Genomic DNA, 14,364 nt, shown 5'->3' on the forward strand with positions numbered 1-14,364 from the left:
GAGAGACGGGGAAGGGGCGTAGGGGATATAGAAAGAAATGGCCTCGTCTACTCTGGTGGTGGTGGCTGGCTGGTGAGGAGGGGCAGCCTGGACTCTGCTGCTGCTGACTTGACTCAGAGAATATTTTTCACTTGATTTTAGCACCACCGCTCGTACTATGTCTAGTGCTGCTCGGGAGTTTGAATAATAATATACGTACGGCTGTACTACTGTCTCGTCTTTTGTACACTTGGCATACAGTAAAAGTGTCCTCATCACATCACTTCTTGGAGGCAATTGTTGTTGGTGGGAGTGACTGACCGGCAGTATCAACAAGACCGTAGCATCCTTCAGACAAACAAGCAGGTGAGTAAACACACCCACTTTTCACCACAAGGAAACGTCTTAGGGAAAGGTTCGGCTTCCTGAATAATAAGGGTGACAGCAGGGCGTGGACGAGAGAGTTGCACTATTATAAGGATGGGACATTATTGTTTTTTTTATAGAAATTAGTTTGTAGGGGAAAATAGGGAGCAGAAACCGCACCCAAAAGAAAGGATTGGAAGGGAGGGGTGGAGAAATGTAGAAATGTGGTCAATTCGAGACAAAAGTTATGTAATATGTCTCGTCGGACGGATTGGGGAAAGCGATCAGACAGTAGTAAATCAATAAATAAATAAATACGGGATGCATAATAATAAAAAAGGAATGGAATGGATGGATGGATCTGTTTAATACTCGAGGAATAGGAATTAATTGAGAGATTGATTAAAGTGCGTGTAAGTAAACAACGGAAACTTTTGTTGTTTTGTATAAAATTGGTGGATAGTGCTGTGAAGGAAATGGTATTAATTTCGTCAAAATACCTACACTTTCTCCAACCACGGGGTACTCTGTAATTTTGTAATTGGTTGACGAGATGAGGCTAAATCAGAATATTTTTATAATAAATTGCTCATTTTCTCAAGGTAAAGGCGAATTAAAGCGAATTAAATCTTTCCTACGGAAAAAAATGTGGAGCGGTTGCTTGCGTGTGGTTTTATTGTGGCGAAGATGTGGTTAATTCTTAACGAGGGTGGAAGGATTTTTTTAAGAGAATAGAATTATTGATGTTAATAACATAAGATATTTACATTTTTAGACTTCACTCATACACGATAATGAGCAATGATTTCATAAATGTCCGCCATTCGTTATTATTATTTCCGGACCATTTACTCATAATTTGTGAAAGTTGGCATTGCTGAACGAGTAAAAAATTCAAGTAAAATCGATTTCAACCCATTTGAAGGAAGGAGTTCAAATTATATAAGAATGCCAAGGTTTTAACTAGAATTGTTTTTCATTCTCAATGCAATGCATCCATTGTTAGCCTGCCTTTAGCTTTAGTTTTTATTTAAGCAACAATAATAAAATGAACTCAAAAGAATGCAGCAGCAGCGTCCACGCAAAAACCAAGCTATACGAAACGAATAATAAATTCACCAAGCACATAAAGCCTCAGGCCACGTTGTTGTTTTGTCGGTGGTGTGGTGATGAGGAGGAGGATGACTTACATATTATTTGCTGGTTTCGTACTAATTGTAATTTTTGGGTGGAAAAAGTATAGAATGGTTCGTCGCATGCGAATATATGCGAATCCCACACGCCGCTAGCTGCTGCTGGAAATGAGCGAATTTAAGCGTGTGAGTGGTGAGTGATGATCTCATCCGCCATTCCTTTCATATTGCACTCTTTTCACAATAAGTAGTGTGAAATGGAATTATTACATAAATAGCAATAAGCACGACAAAAATGTGATGTTTGCCATGTGTGTGTGTGAGGCGAATGTGTGTGTTGGAGCAGATTTTTGTGTTACGCTTTTATGCAATATTATTATTGTCGTTGCTAAAACGAAGCAAATAATTTTTTCTGGCCCTGGTCTGGTTTGGTGTGAGTGGTGCGTCTGCGACCTAAAAATTCTCCACTACTACCGCAGTCAGTTAGCAGTTTAGCACACAATATGCAATTATTTGAGCAGCAGACGCATTCTCATCATAATATATGTAATGCATAGTAAGTAATAGTTGCACCTAGTCAGCAGCTAATTCACGCTGTGGTGCATTTTAAAATTTTATTTCTCTTGCCCTTCATTATTCCGCTGACTTGAAGTTCCGTCGTCGTGCTTATGTACTATGACTTAATTGAATTGCAAATGGGAATATGCTACAGAATTGTAATACTATATGTACATAGTTGGGACGTAATTGATTGTATGTAGCAAGCAGGAGGGATATGCATGCATGGGTAACTCTTGTAAGTCGTTTGGATGTATTATACTCTTGCCCATGTGGTAATTGGTGAATTAGTGCTAATCATGAGGTAATGATAACTAGTTGGTGAGTGAGGATTTGTCGATGATGTCATTATTGTTTATTTACCAGCCTGCTGCTGCTGCCTGGGCTGGCGAATATGGTCGAAAATACATACATGCATATCCACAATACTGCATCATATGCATACTCGTTTATTTAGGGGTTGGTGGAAAGCAAGATAGAGAAATTCCTGTACATTTAGCTGTCCTCCTCCTCTGATGAGCTTTGCAAAACCAGTCAAACCAGTGAGTTTAGCTGCATAGTTAGTTTAGTTTTGAAACGATGGATCAGCTTAATTTACATCATTTTGCCGGTTAGTTTGTTTTGTAAGATTGGTTTGGTGCTCGCGTTTTTCTGTCGTGAATATTTGTGCATTTTGTGATTATATAACTATTTTTGCAGTAAAGATAAAAACTCGATAGTGGTGATAAGTCGGTTGCTTCTTCGTGCACTGACTGAGCAAACTTGTAGCAAACTGGTAATAATAATATGGCTTCATTATTGACGTCAACAGTTTGTGCAATTCAGTTTTAATGGGGGATTAGGAACTGTACATTTATTTCAGTCATAACAAGAACTCTATCCATCTTTGGTTTGTCAGACTGCTGAATAATAATTACCTGCGAAAAGTCTAAATTGCTGAATGAAATTTGAAGCAAGTCAAGTCAAGTCATAACCTCATAAAAATAGCAACGCTAACAAACAACGCCACATCTGGCAGTATGAAATGAATGCAAAGAAAGGTTATTATTTTTTAGAGCAGAGATAATGAACTAGGGCACTCGTTTCTTTAAAAAACCATGAATAGTTAGTTAGTTTTGATATACTTGCTATTTACTCACACTCGCTATGGAATTCGGGTTTTTAACTATTTTGTTCACAACCGTATATATAAGCTCATAAATTAAACAAAACGGTGGATGATAAGAAAGAAATATATATGTTTTTTTCTGTGTTAGCAAGTTGGCTTCGTCAAATCTTCATTTGTAGTAGAACGATAGTCAAACATTTTAAATGGTAGTCAAACACGCCACACGCCTTACGTATGGGTGGGAGCATACTCGAACATTTTACATGATCACTGAAGGTTGAATTTACACCAAAAATCAAGTAAAGAGGGAGTGAGCCACCAAATAAAAATGTCTATTTTTTACATTTAGGGAGATGTCTTAACTCCCCAAGAGTTTTTTTTTCTGAAGTAAATGCGACAAATGCATGCATTTTGCCGTTGATGGAACAAAAGTGTTTCATCTCCTGCTGGAGGAGATGCTGCTGCTTCTGTGCATTTACTTACAGATCTGATATAGACCCCTTGTCTTATTAGTTTAGTTCTATAGCTGTATGTATGTTCCTCATTCTTCGTCGTCGTCATCAGCGTCTGCTGCTGTGATTTTCTCAAGACACGCACAAAGATTGGCTGCAAAAAAGCTAAATTCCATAATCGCTTCGATGTATGACTGCATCTCTTCTTGTTAGTACGACAGCAGCAAGCGTTGAGTGAGAGACACTTATTGTTCATGTTGGTGTTGGTGGAATAACACATTGTTCTTCATTATTAGACTGGCTTAATATTAGGAATAAGTGACCTTGTTAACAGTGCGACACTCTTTTAGTTTTGTCAGTATATCACACATTATTAGTCCATCAAACTGCATGCAGTATGCAAATTCCATCGTAGAATTTAACAGTGGCCTATACTGGAAGTAAGTATAAGTGGTGAAATCGTGTACGAGTCATTAATAAATGAGTTGGCTTTCTAGGTTTGGTGTCAGATTTATGGTTTTTGCCCTTTCGAGTCCAGGCCACAGTTAATATGTAACGATTCGGATGTAAATTATCACTCTCTCTGGAGTGTATTAATTTCGTCCAACGGACGACGGCTCTCGAGAGATCAGCTACAAACCGTCGAATTCATTCCAAAGATAGAGATAAAGATAATAGTTCAAGTGTCGGAGATGGAATTAGCCGACTTATCCTCCTTCTTTTGGTGTGTCATCTCTGTCTCAGGGTTTGAGTGATACCATAAAAGGATTGAGTTTCTTCCTGAAATATGATACATATATATTTCCACTCTTCTTCTGACTTAAATGTGTCATATAATGTTTCATTACAGGAACTGATGAAGTGCATCGTGCGCTGAGTGTGTAATAAGCTATTATTTTTATTACGAGACTTTTATCCTATCTCAAACAACAAATCAATTATTTCGTGTTGACTCCTCCTGAACTAGAACTGAAGTGCATTTTTGGAACTGTCAAGTACTTTTGTGAGTGAGTGAGCATTTTCGGCGATTCCGATATCTATATCCCCATATTAAATTAGTTATATAGCCAGAAAAATTGTCATACATTGTGTGTGAGGAGCGCGGTGTCGCCTTTTTGCTGTTGGTTGGTACTGATAAGATTGTGTATCGTTCGTTACATATTTACATTACTGGTGCATTACAAATCTAGTACTGGTCTCTCTTCCTGTCGGCTCTCGATACGTCCGTATGTAGTAGATTGGCTTAAAATGCCTGATAATAAATCTGTCAGGTTTATGGGAAACAGAATACATAATAATGTCCTGAAGAGACGAGGAGGGTGTTTAAATACGTACATGCACAGGAGAAGTCTTAATTAAATGGTGTCGTTTGTATTTTCAGCTAGCAATATTTGACTAAAAATGGCAGCAGTAGATGCAACGGATACGAACGGCGTCGTCAATGGGAGTGCGGAAGATGATAAGAATGCCTACCGGCCTCCTGACATAGATGCTGTAAGTAGTGGTGGTGGTCTTGTTGGTATATATGCGTAGATGTGGAATAAGACATTGAACTTTATTTTACTATTAATTTCCAGGATGTGAAGGAAATGGAGAGGAGGAAACGAGTCGAAGCGATAATGGGCAGCAAAATATTTCGAGAAGAGTTAGAAAAGATTATTGAGCAGCAAATGCGTGAAGGTGGGCCAGGGACGGGAACTTTGTTACAGCAAATTTCGGATATTATGGGAACAACTAATAGTTGGAGAGGGAATGGGTTCCGAGGGGGCAGTTGTGCTATTCCAATCAATGACATCCGAGGAATTGACACCATTGCCTATGCCAAGGGAGAAAAGGTCATGAGATGCAAACTTGCAGCTGTGTACAGATTGGTCGACTTGTATGGATGGTCTCAAAATATCTACAACCACATTACTCTCCGCGTCAGTCATGATGAGGCCCACTTTTTAATTAACCCATTTGGAATGTTATATAACGAAATGACAGCTAGCTCCCTGGTCAAGGTAAACTAATGTGCATTATACTCGAGCAGCACGATATTTTAAAACGTAATTTGAAATGGATGAGATAAAAATGTTAATGTTGTATTTCTTTCTAATTCTATGGTCTACTAAAGGTGGATCTGCAGGTTAGTAGACATTAATTTCGTAGTCAATTATTCGTGACCTGTTATTATGTGCATGGTTCTCTCCGCCGTGCTCATTAATAAGATAATGCGATAATCAAGAATAATTCAGCAAGTGTTGTTTCATTAATTGCAGGGGAATGTGGTGGAACCGGGCACAACTAATTTAGGGGTGAACATTGCCGGTTTTACGTTACACTCTGCTATCCATGCTCATAGGCCGGACCTTAAATGCATCATCCATCTTCACCTTCCTACCGTTATTGCTGTAAGTAACATTTAAGTGCATATGATTATATGTAATTGATGTAGGTACATATGTATGTGACTTGGTTTGATTTCTGTTATTTTTGTATTTCCAGATATCTAGCCTGAAATGTGGATTGTTACCTTTGAGGTACGACTTTACTGACAATTTATAACATGAAACAATTATATAATGATTCGTTCATAAAACTCATTGCCACTTTTATTTATTTTTACAGCCAAGAAGCAGCTATTGTTGGAGATGTTAGTTACCATGAATATCAGTAAGTAGTATGACAAGGAATGCTAACATGTAAAAGAAAACATAAGTTATGGTTTTATTTTTTCATTTTACAGAGGAATTTTGGTGGATCCTGCTGAGAAAGATCTCATTATACGCAATCTTGGACCGTTTAACAAAGTCAGTAATCCATACATAATCTTAGAATTTGTCTGTCATGCTGCAAATGACTTACTGGAAATCGTATTGGTGTTTAATAGGTCATGTTTTTGAGGAACCATGGAGTCGTTTGTTGTGGCGAATCCGTAGAAGAAGCATTCATGAACACATACCTCACAGTTTTGGCTTGTGAAACTCAAGTACGTAGATGCGACTATACATAAAGTGAACGAGTTATGTACTGTGCGGATGGAGCAAAACTTAAACCCTAGTCTCAGCACAAGATACTTTAGGAGGCCGTAGGTTTTAGCTCCACCCGCACAGTACATAACTCGTTCACTTTATGTATAGTTGTAATTACCGGATATGAAGAGTTGCTAATATTTGAATTATCTTTGTAGATGAAATTGATGCCCTTGGGTCTGGACAATGTGATAGTGATGTCGGATGAGGCACGTAAACGAGCATTCGAAACTGCCCATTCAGGCGGGGGCGGAGGCGTCAACAGCAAGGAGGAAGGCGTCATTTCAACGGCTGAAGGAAAACCAGAAGGAAAGAAGGAGAGGAAATGGCGATTTGGCGAACAAGAATTTGAGGCCCTCATGCGCTCCCTGGATAATGCTGTAAGATTTACGTGTAGTAATTTTATAATATCCTCTAGCCTAAAAGCGGCTATAGGCTGACATGATGATGGTAACATGTGTACAACTGATCTGTTACAGGGATATCGCACCGGTTACATTTATCGCCAACCGTTGATCCGAAATGACATGCCTCGTCCAAAGTATGACGTCGAGTTACCGCCTGCCGTGTCATCCTTGGGTTATTTGATTGAGGAGGAAGAATTATATAAAAACAAGTATGTCTTCATACTTCCATTTAATACTAACGAAATAATGTCCAAATATATATAAATCCAGCATGAAGTAAGTTACATTTCTCCTTGTTTGCCACTATAATTAGCCCCAACTGGAAAAAGTTTATGGAAGGCCGAAAAGGATTTGAAAAGACGAGATGGTTGAACTCTCCAAATGTTTACCAGAAAGTCGAGGTCCTCGAAACTGGAACGCCTGACCCCAAGAAAATTACAAAGGTAGAAGTCATCACTATTCAGTCGGCGTCTTAATTTGCTTCCTCCTCTTCCTCCTCCTCTTCTTCTTGTCACTGAGCTTCGGTTCTTAGTTCTGATTATTATTCAACGACAACTCTACTCTTATTAATACCAATTAATATTAGATTTCTGACATGCCATATTATCCTACACATTTGTCCGTCGTGTTGCGAAATGAGTAGTGAGTTTTGTAATACTGTCCTGTAAGCAAGTGCTACCATACATATAATCGATTAGTCCGATGTAGTCTGCTGAAAGCTAGACTTTTTCGCTAGCCAAGTATATAATTCATGAAAAAAAATTTCTAGAGTATTATAAAAAAAGACAACCACAAAATGCCAAAACGAAATCGGAATTTTTGCAGTTTTCACTAAATAGTTCACACTTTCCTATCCAGTGTATTGTATTTAGGAAGAAAGAAAAACAAGTGTGAAATCTTCGTACATATTTTATGCATGCTTAGGATTAGAGATATTTATTATCTAGCGTCATCCTAGTTTGTGAAATTACTTACAGAAATACATAATCTTCTTCCAACATTATGTGAAAACTTGTTGATATGTTCCATGTTACATACATAGTGCGCCAGAGCTTTAGTTATTGAGCTTTTACTTAGCAAAGTTATTATTAATTACAAATTGTTAAGGTCGTTCTCATACCATAATATTAGTTGGTGTTAGAATACTAAGCCTACATACATACATACATACATACCTTGATTTTGAGCTATCCAATTTGTGTGCCAGTGTTTCCGTGTTGTGATTTAATTACTATAATACTACCGCTTTAATCGTCAAATGGAAATAAATGGTTTATTGTCGCCAACGTTTTTTGGGAACGGAAGCAAAGTTTTTATTGCCTAATAATATACAACTTACCACTACTGCTGGTGTGGGATTGTGATGTGATGAATGTTTCCATGATTTTATTGTCCTGTTATGTTCATGAATTTTCACATTTGATGCATTATTCTCGTTACGTGTTTTCCCTGCAAGACAAAACCACTGATTTTGCTGGTACAAAGTAGAAGAAGCTAATTAACACTTGCAGTAGTAAAAAAATAACAACAACGATGTAATGCTGGGATTAAAATCATGTTGTACTTAAAGTTTTTATCCTTGGTTTTGTCTTGCAGTGGGTCGCTGACGGATCTCCCGGCTCTAATACGGCTGTTAGAATTGACCACATGCTTCAGTTTGTACCTAAAGGCACTGACCCCAAGGAGTTTAAGAAGTTACAACAGCAAGTAAGTTTGAATTTCCAATTTATTAAAATTATTACTGGTTCTTTCATGTGCACGGTTTTTCAATTTTTTGTGCATGATTTGCTAGATCAAAGAAAATAGGCGTGCTGGAGGAATATCTGCTGGTCCACAGTCCCAAATTTTGGAAGGTGTCACATGGGATGAAGCTCGTCAATGTCAGGTACATATGTTGTCCTGCGAATTTTAAACAGTGTTAAATTATTTTTGATTTTTAACTGATTCTAACTCATGTTTTCTCTTGTGTTGTCCAGGAAGCTACATTAAGCGGCACTGGAGATCAGGTCATTCTTGTCGGAGCAGCGTCCAAAGGGATTATTCAGCGTGATTTCCAACACCATGCCGTTGTTTATAAAACACCATATGCCAAGAATCCGTTTGACTGCGTCACAAACGAAGAAATTGAAGCATATAAACAAGGGATTGAAAGAAAACAGCGTGGAGATGGTAAGCTAACGTAGATTTCGAACATTAAAGAATAATATTCTAACCATTCATGTTCCTCTAAACAGATTCACAGGATGAAACTACTCCAATCGTTTCTCCTGTTGAGGATTCTAGAGATGGTACGTTGATGCCTTATGTTCTTTTAGAATTATTACGATTCTGGGTTGTAAATAGCTGGTTTGCCGGTTTTTATGATAAAAATTGCGCTAATTATTTAAAATATGCATATGGTGGAGGGCTAATCGCATTGCAATACTCTGTACATACAAACTTTCAGCTGGGCGACCACAAGTACTTCAAATTGAAACGAAACAAGTCCCAAGTGCGTCCCGACCAGAATTGGTTCAAAGTGATGGTTAGTCATACATTTTCTTAAACATATATGTACCTGGAAATTAGTTGTTGAAACTATGTATATTGCTTCCAACTGCATGGTAATAATTTTGTCTGTTTCTGTCTGCTTAATTAATTCTAATCGTTACTACACAATGTCTAATACCACCATGACCAAAACTCAATGCATGAAGTATAATTAAGTGCTTATTTTCAGCGAATGATTTGCCTGAACCTTTTGTTTCTCGATCAAAATCTGCCCGGTTCCCTCGCGAACGTAAGATACATATTTTTTGTTAGTTTTTTTTGTTTATCCATTTTATGTACACAAAAGTTTGGATTTTGTTGGTATCCACTCGTAATATGAATCGAGTGGTGTACTTATATATATAACATGAATGTGTATATACCTATTCGTATAACAAACACTACACTATTTGTTGTCAACTTAATCCAACTTGAGACTTGCGTTCATTTTTTGTACGCTTATGTAATTAACACATTTTGCTTGGAATGTGTGTGCGTAAAACTTTGCCTTGTTTCGCCTCTTTAGTTGAAGCAAAGTTAAGACAAAGACGATGGTCCGGCTCCGAGAAGAACCCCAAACCAGGTTTGTTTTTTGTTTTTCCCAATTAATTCAGCTTTTTATGGACTTGTACAAAGCACCTGATTGTAATTAATCATAATATTTTCCACCTTTTTTAATGACGCTTTCAAGTTTGTAATCTATTTGTATTTCTTATTGAAAATTAGGTGAATGGGGAAAGTGTATAAAAATTGTTTAAAATAATATCTCCTCGTTTAATTTATTTCACAGGGGAGGCAGCTGTGAACGGTGAAGAACATGATATTTCAACAGAAGATTCGTCCTCCAAAGCGGAAAAGAAGAAGAAGAAGAAGGGTCTGAAGACACCATCTTTCCTGAAGAAGAAGAAGGAAAAGAAGAAGACAGACTCATAAAAAACAGTGATTAATCGTTTAGAGAAATCCTACTACTAACTATAAACCGTTGTTGCAGTACATTGTTGCCTACTACAAGCACCACCAAAGCCAACACACACAACCAACCACCGCCACAACAGCTTCAATGTACTGAATAAGCGTAAATTGACTGCTTTAGAATTAAGGCTATTAATTAGTGCAGTGAAAGGTATCGTACTTTTAAAAAAGGAGTGTGTCTTTAAAAATGAGTGAGTGAGAAGTGTGGTCCGTCGGAGACTTTTTCGACGTTTGGGAAAATGCTATTATGAAAATATGTTAACAAGAAGTCTTTTCTAAGAGTGAAAGACTTTTTGGGACTGCTCTGGCTGCTTCCTCTATAGACTAATAATTACTATGTTATCAATATTATGATTCGTCTCTCGAGTTTGCAACATTTAAGCAAATGCGAAACTTTACTATTCTTATTCTGATTATCTCTTCGGGGGAGATGTGCAAACTCCGAAATTCGTGCTCTACTTATCGTTAATATCCCCACTACTACTCCCCATTGCTATTTATCTAGTACTACAATACTGTGTACAAATGATCTTCCCCCTTTTTCTAAATATCATGACATGACACACATTTTATTTACCATCAACGACTCTATATGGGAGATGATTTAACTTTTAACAATATAAATACTACTGGTTAGTTACGTTTTTAAACCTGTATAATTGTAGCCTCATAATCGCTGCATGCAAAAGATATCACTACCACTAGTTGTAAGTTTTTTGTGACCGATTTATGACAGAGTGATTGAACTCCAGCTACTTTGCTGCCGTATTATATGGATGAAAAAGTTGCAATATACTTATCAAAATAATCCACAATATTTTGACTCGCCCTATTATAATAATATATATATATCATTCATTCATTATGGAAAGTGAAAGTTGGTGTGTCTCTTTTTGGCTTTATTATAAAGAATATATTTCTTATATTCCAACCAGTTATTCATTCTTATTTAAGTTTTCAAGTAGTAGTTCTACATAGTTATTATTATTATTATAATTCTCGCAACAGTATATTTTGCACTATATTGTTATAAAACAGGTACATGATAGGCAGCAAGTGTGGCGTCTAAGTTTTTAAAGATTGATTTTTTCCGTCTTTTAATTTTTTTTGTGTGATTGGGTTTATAAGTTCACACAAAATGTTACATTTCCCTAGTCATACGTCACTTTGGGTTATTTTTGGTGTTGTTTGTAGCTCTTAATTGTGACACGGTTTGCTAATAGCGGATTTATTTAACTGTTCTAATATATATATAAATAGTTATACATATATACACTTGCCGTTACAAAAGGTAACTTGCCTATATTGGAAATACACCCACAAAATTGAATTGGCTCATGCATCACACATATTTACTAAAGCAATAAGTTACCCACTCAAACAAAAAACTAAGGAGTAAGTAAGAGCACTAAAAAAGGAAATGGAGCATTTCTTCTCCAACAAATTAAAATATGTCAGTAAAAATTCGCAGTTACAAAAATCTATCTAATCTCTAGTAGCGATCTTCTACTACTTACTAAGGTGCCTTCATCATTCACTTTTTACTTTCTCTATCAGGTTTCCGTTCTTATCGAGGCAGGTATTATCTACGTACGTATTATACGCTTGGGTTGTGTGTGTTGAAAAGATCGGCAGCTTTTATTGCTACTATTTAGACAATTACGTACATAAGGTTGGTAACGGACGAAACATTTAGGATAAATGTTACTAATTCAACAATTCGTCATGATAAAATATATGAAGGAGACATGACATACGTACAGACAAAAAACTTTCATGAATTTTCGCAAAAATAACTCTTATTGCACGCCTACACATATGTATTTATAATATGAATGAGGTGTAAAACGCTTGTAATGGGAAAGGCAAACGGTTGTGCAGTTTTCTCTCTATAGGATGTACCATGTCCAGAACAAATATAGAATCTGATATAAATCTGACGGTGTAAAATAAGTTGCAGTTTTTTATTCAAGACTTATTTTGAGTAGCGTATTTATACTGCATATGCTGCAGTAGAAATGATATGTATGTGGTGAGATGTGTCCGCCTTTAATTGATGAGATGCTATTTGCTACCACCGGTATTAATGTTTGTCATCACAAAAAAAAATTGACGCAGCTCATACATTTTCTTAACCCATAATTTTAAACCAAAGTTGTACACACACACACCACACACACTGCCAGTTTAAAAAATCAATTGAACATACATGACCACAAAAGGGAACTCTGACCTATATATTCATCCTCCGGTGGATAGATAAGCAACAAAATGGAATAATATGTAATAAGGGACTTCCAATTGTTCTTTAGGAGTTTAAGATGTAAGACGGCTGCTATATAAAAAATAACTAAAATTGTGTGCTGTCCATTCCACACAATGCAAAATGCACGAACTACTCTGAGAGGTCATTTCACTATAATAACTACTACTCGATCTAATATCATCACCATCATCATCATCATCTTATCTGCAGATAAGAAGAAGAAGGTTCTACAAAGAAAGTTTCCATTTGAATCGTACCTTTAAAAAAAATGCTACTCCTATAAAATAACCAAAGGCTGGTAGATGCGACTGCTTAACATTATGATTATTACGTTATGATTACATACATATGGACAAGGCTTATTGTTCATCATTCTTCTGGAAAATATACTCAAAGGCTATTATCATTGTTAAATGTTATCCTTAGTATTTTTATTATTATTATTATTACCATTAAACTGTTAGCTACATAAATATTTAGCTCAGAGATGCAACAATTTTGGATAAAATAAAAAGAGTTGTTAAGTTTTTAAGCTTGCTATTATTCAGAAAATGAAAATATTACTTTCTAGCCAACTTAACTTTATTGTTGTTACTCTGCTACGATTTTCCATTCTTGTTTTTAGTGGAAGAATAATAATCATCATTCATTCTTTTTGAATAGCTTTGGTTGTGCTGTGCATATTATTATTATCAATTATTATATGTAATACAAATATATATGTGTACTGCTATTTAGATGTATCAAATATACTACGTTGACTATACATGTTTAGTAGAAGCATGCAAAAATTGCTGCTGCCAAATTGTGCTAATTTAAATTTTTGAGGACAATGCCTGAAATTGAGAAACAATAAAAGGGAGTGTTTCATCCAAAAAAAATCGTCAAAACTACACAACCACCACCACCACCAATACGATCAACAAGTGTCGCAATAATGTGTAGATAGACAACTTTTTTTTATAAAAGCGATGCTTACAATAAAGTTATGAAAATTGCAATGCTCATGGAGTAACTGCTTTTTACTACTTTGGTCACTATTATACTGGACAAGAGAGGAACGGAAATTGAGTGCATGTGCGTACTAACTATAGCTTTATTACGTAAATACCTACGCAAAGAGAGAGAGAATATAACCTGTAAGAAATTAAGTACTTCTGCCCGTCATAAATTATAATTGGGTCACAGTGTGACCCCAAACGGGACGGACGGATGGCCTCTGTTTTTAAAAGGGAAATTATAATTCTTCACTTGTTATTTAATTTAAAACATACATAGATTTTTTTCTAAAACAACGATTTTTATGTAATAATGTTACTGCTGCTAGCCGCTGCTGCTGCTGCTGCTGATATATTAAATAATTTGGTTGAAATAATGATGCCGATGTTGATCACTATTGTACGTATGTTTGTCAAGTGGTACGAAATTAAAAGCCTTACTATTTTGCTTCAAAGTTAAATATTACTCATCCTTGTGGTATTTTTAAGTATGTTTTTCTCCCCTTATTTGGATTCCATTCCTCCCCACACATTCGCAAATTTATGTACATATTGTCAATGTGGATTGAATTATTGTCGAGC

At 36.3% G+C, this 14,364-nt stretch overlaps 1 protein-coding gene across 8 annotated transcripts; it reads left to right on the top strand.

The window, feature by feature from the left end:
• Positions 1–116: 116 nt before the first annotated feature.
• On the top strand, positions 117–14,243 carry LOC110856838 (protein hu-li tai shao). Of its 8 annotated transcripts, none has more exons than XM_022105401.2 (20): positions 117–345; positions 4,978–5,090; positions 5,174–5,599; positions 5,713–5,724; positions 5,858–5,989; positions 6,084–6,118; positions 6,207–6,251; positions 6,325–6,388; positions 6,469–6,567; positions 6,769–6,990; positions 7,090–7,226; positions 7,331–7,460; positions 8,614–8,724; positions 8,810–8,902; positions 8,994–9,186; positions 9,252–9,305; positions 9,464–9,541; positions 9,737–9,796; positions 10,073–10,129; positions 10,337–14,243. In XM_022105401.2, the coding sequence occupies exons 2-20, from the start codon at positions 4,998–5,000 to the stop codon at positions 10,477–10,479; spliced, it is 2,184 nt and encodes a 727-aa protein (XP_021961093.1). In that variant the 5' UTR covers positions 117–345; positions 4,978–4,997; the 3' UTR covers positions 10,480–14,243. The 8 variants fall into 8 exon arrangements, with proteins under 8 accessions (XP_021961093.1, XP_035713322.1, XP_021961097.1 ...); XM_022105402.2 differs by lacking the exon at positions 117–345 and adding an exon at positions 2,679–2,811; XM_022105403.2 differs by lacking the exon at positions 117–345 and adding an exon at positions 3,856–4,036.
• The last annotated feature ends 121 nt before the right edge of the window (positions 14,244–14,364 follow it).

Source organism: Folsomia candida, unplaced genomic scaffold (assembly GCF_002217175.1).
Source record: "Folsomia candida strain VU population unplaced genomic scaffold, ASM221717v1 Fcan01_Sc017, whole genome shotgun sequence".
Taxonomy (NCBI): domain Eukaryota; kingdom Metazoa; phylum Arthropoda; class Collembola; order Entomobryomorpha; family Isotomidae; genus Folsomia; species Folsomia candida.

Coding starts and splice junctions, on each gene's coding strand:
- LOC110856838 (XM_022105401.2), top strand. CDS start 4,998: ATGGCAGCAGTAGATGCAACGGATACGAACGGCGTCGTCAATGGGAGT. Junction 8,725..8,809: donor TTAAGAAGTTACAACAGCAA/GTAAGTTTGAAT, acceptor ATGATTTGCTAG/ATCAAAGAAAATAGGCGTGC. Junction 10,130..10,336: donor CGAGAAGAACCCCAAACCAG/GTTTGTTTTTTG, acceptor TTTATTTCACAG/GGGAGGCAGCTGTGAACGGT.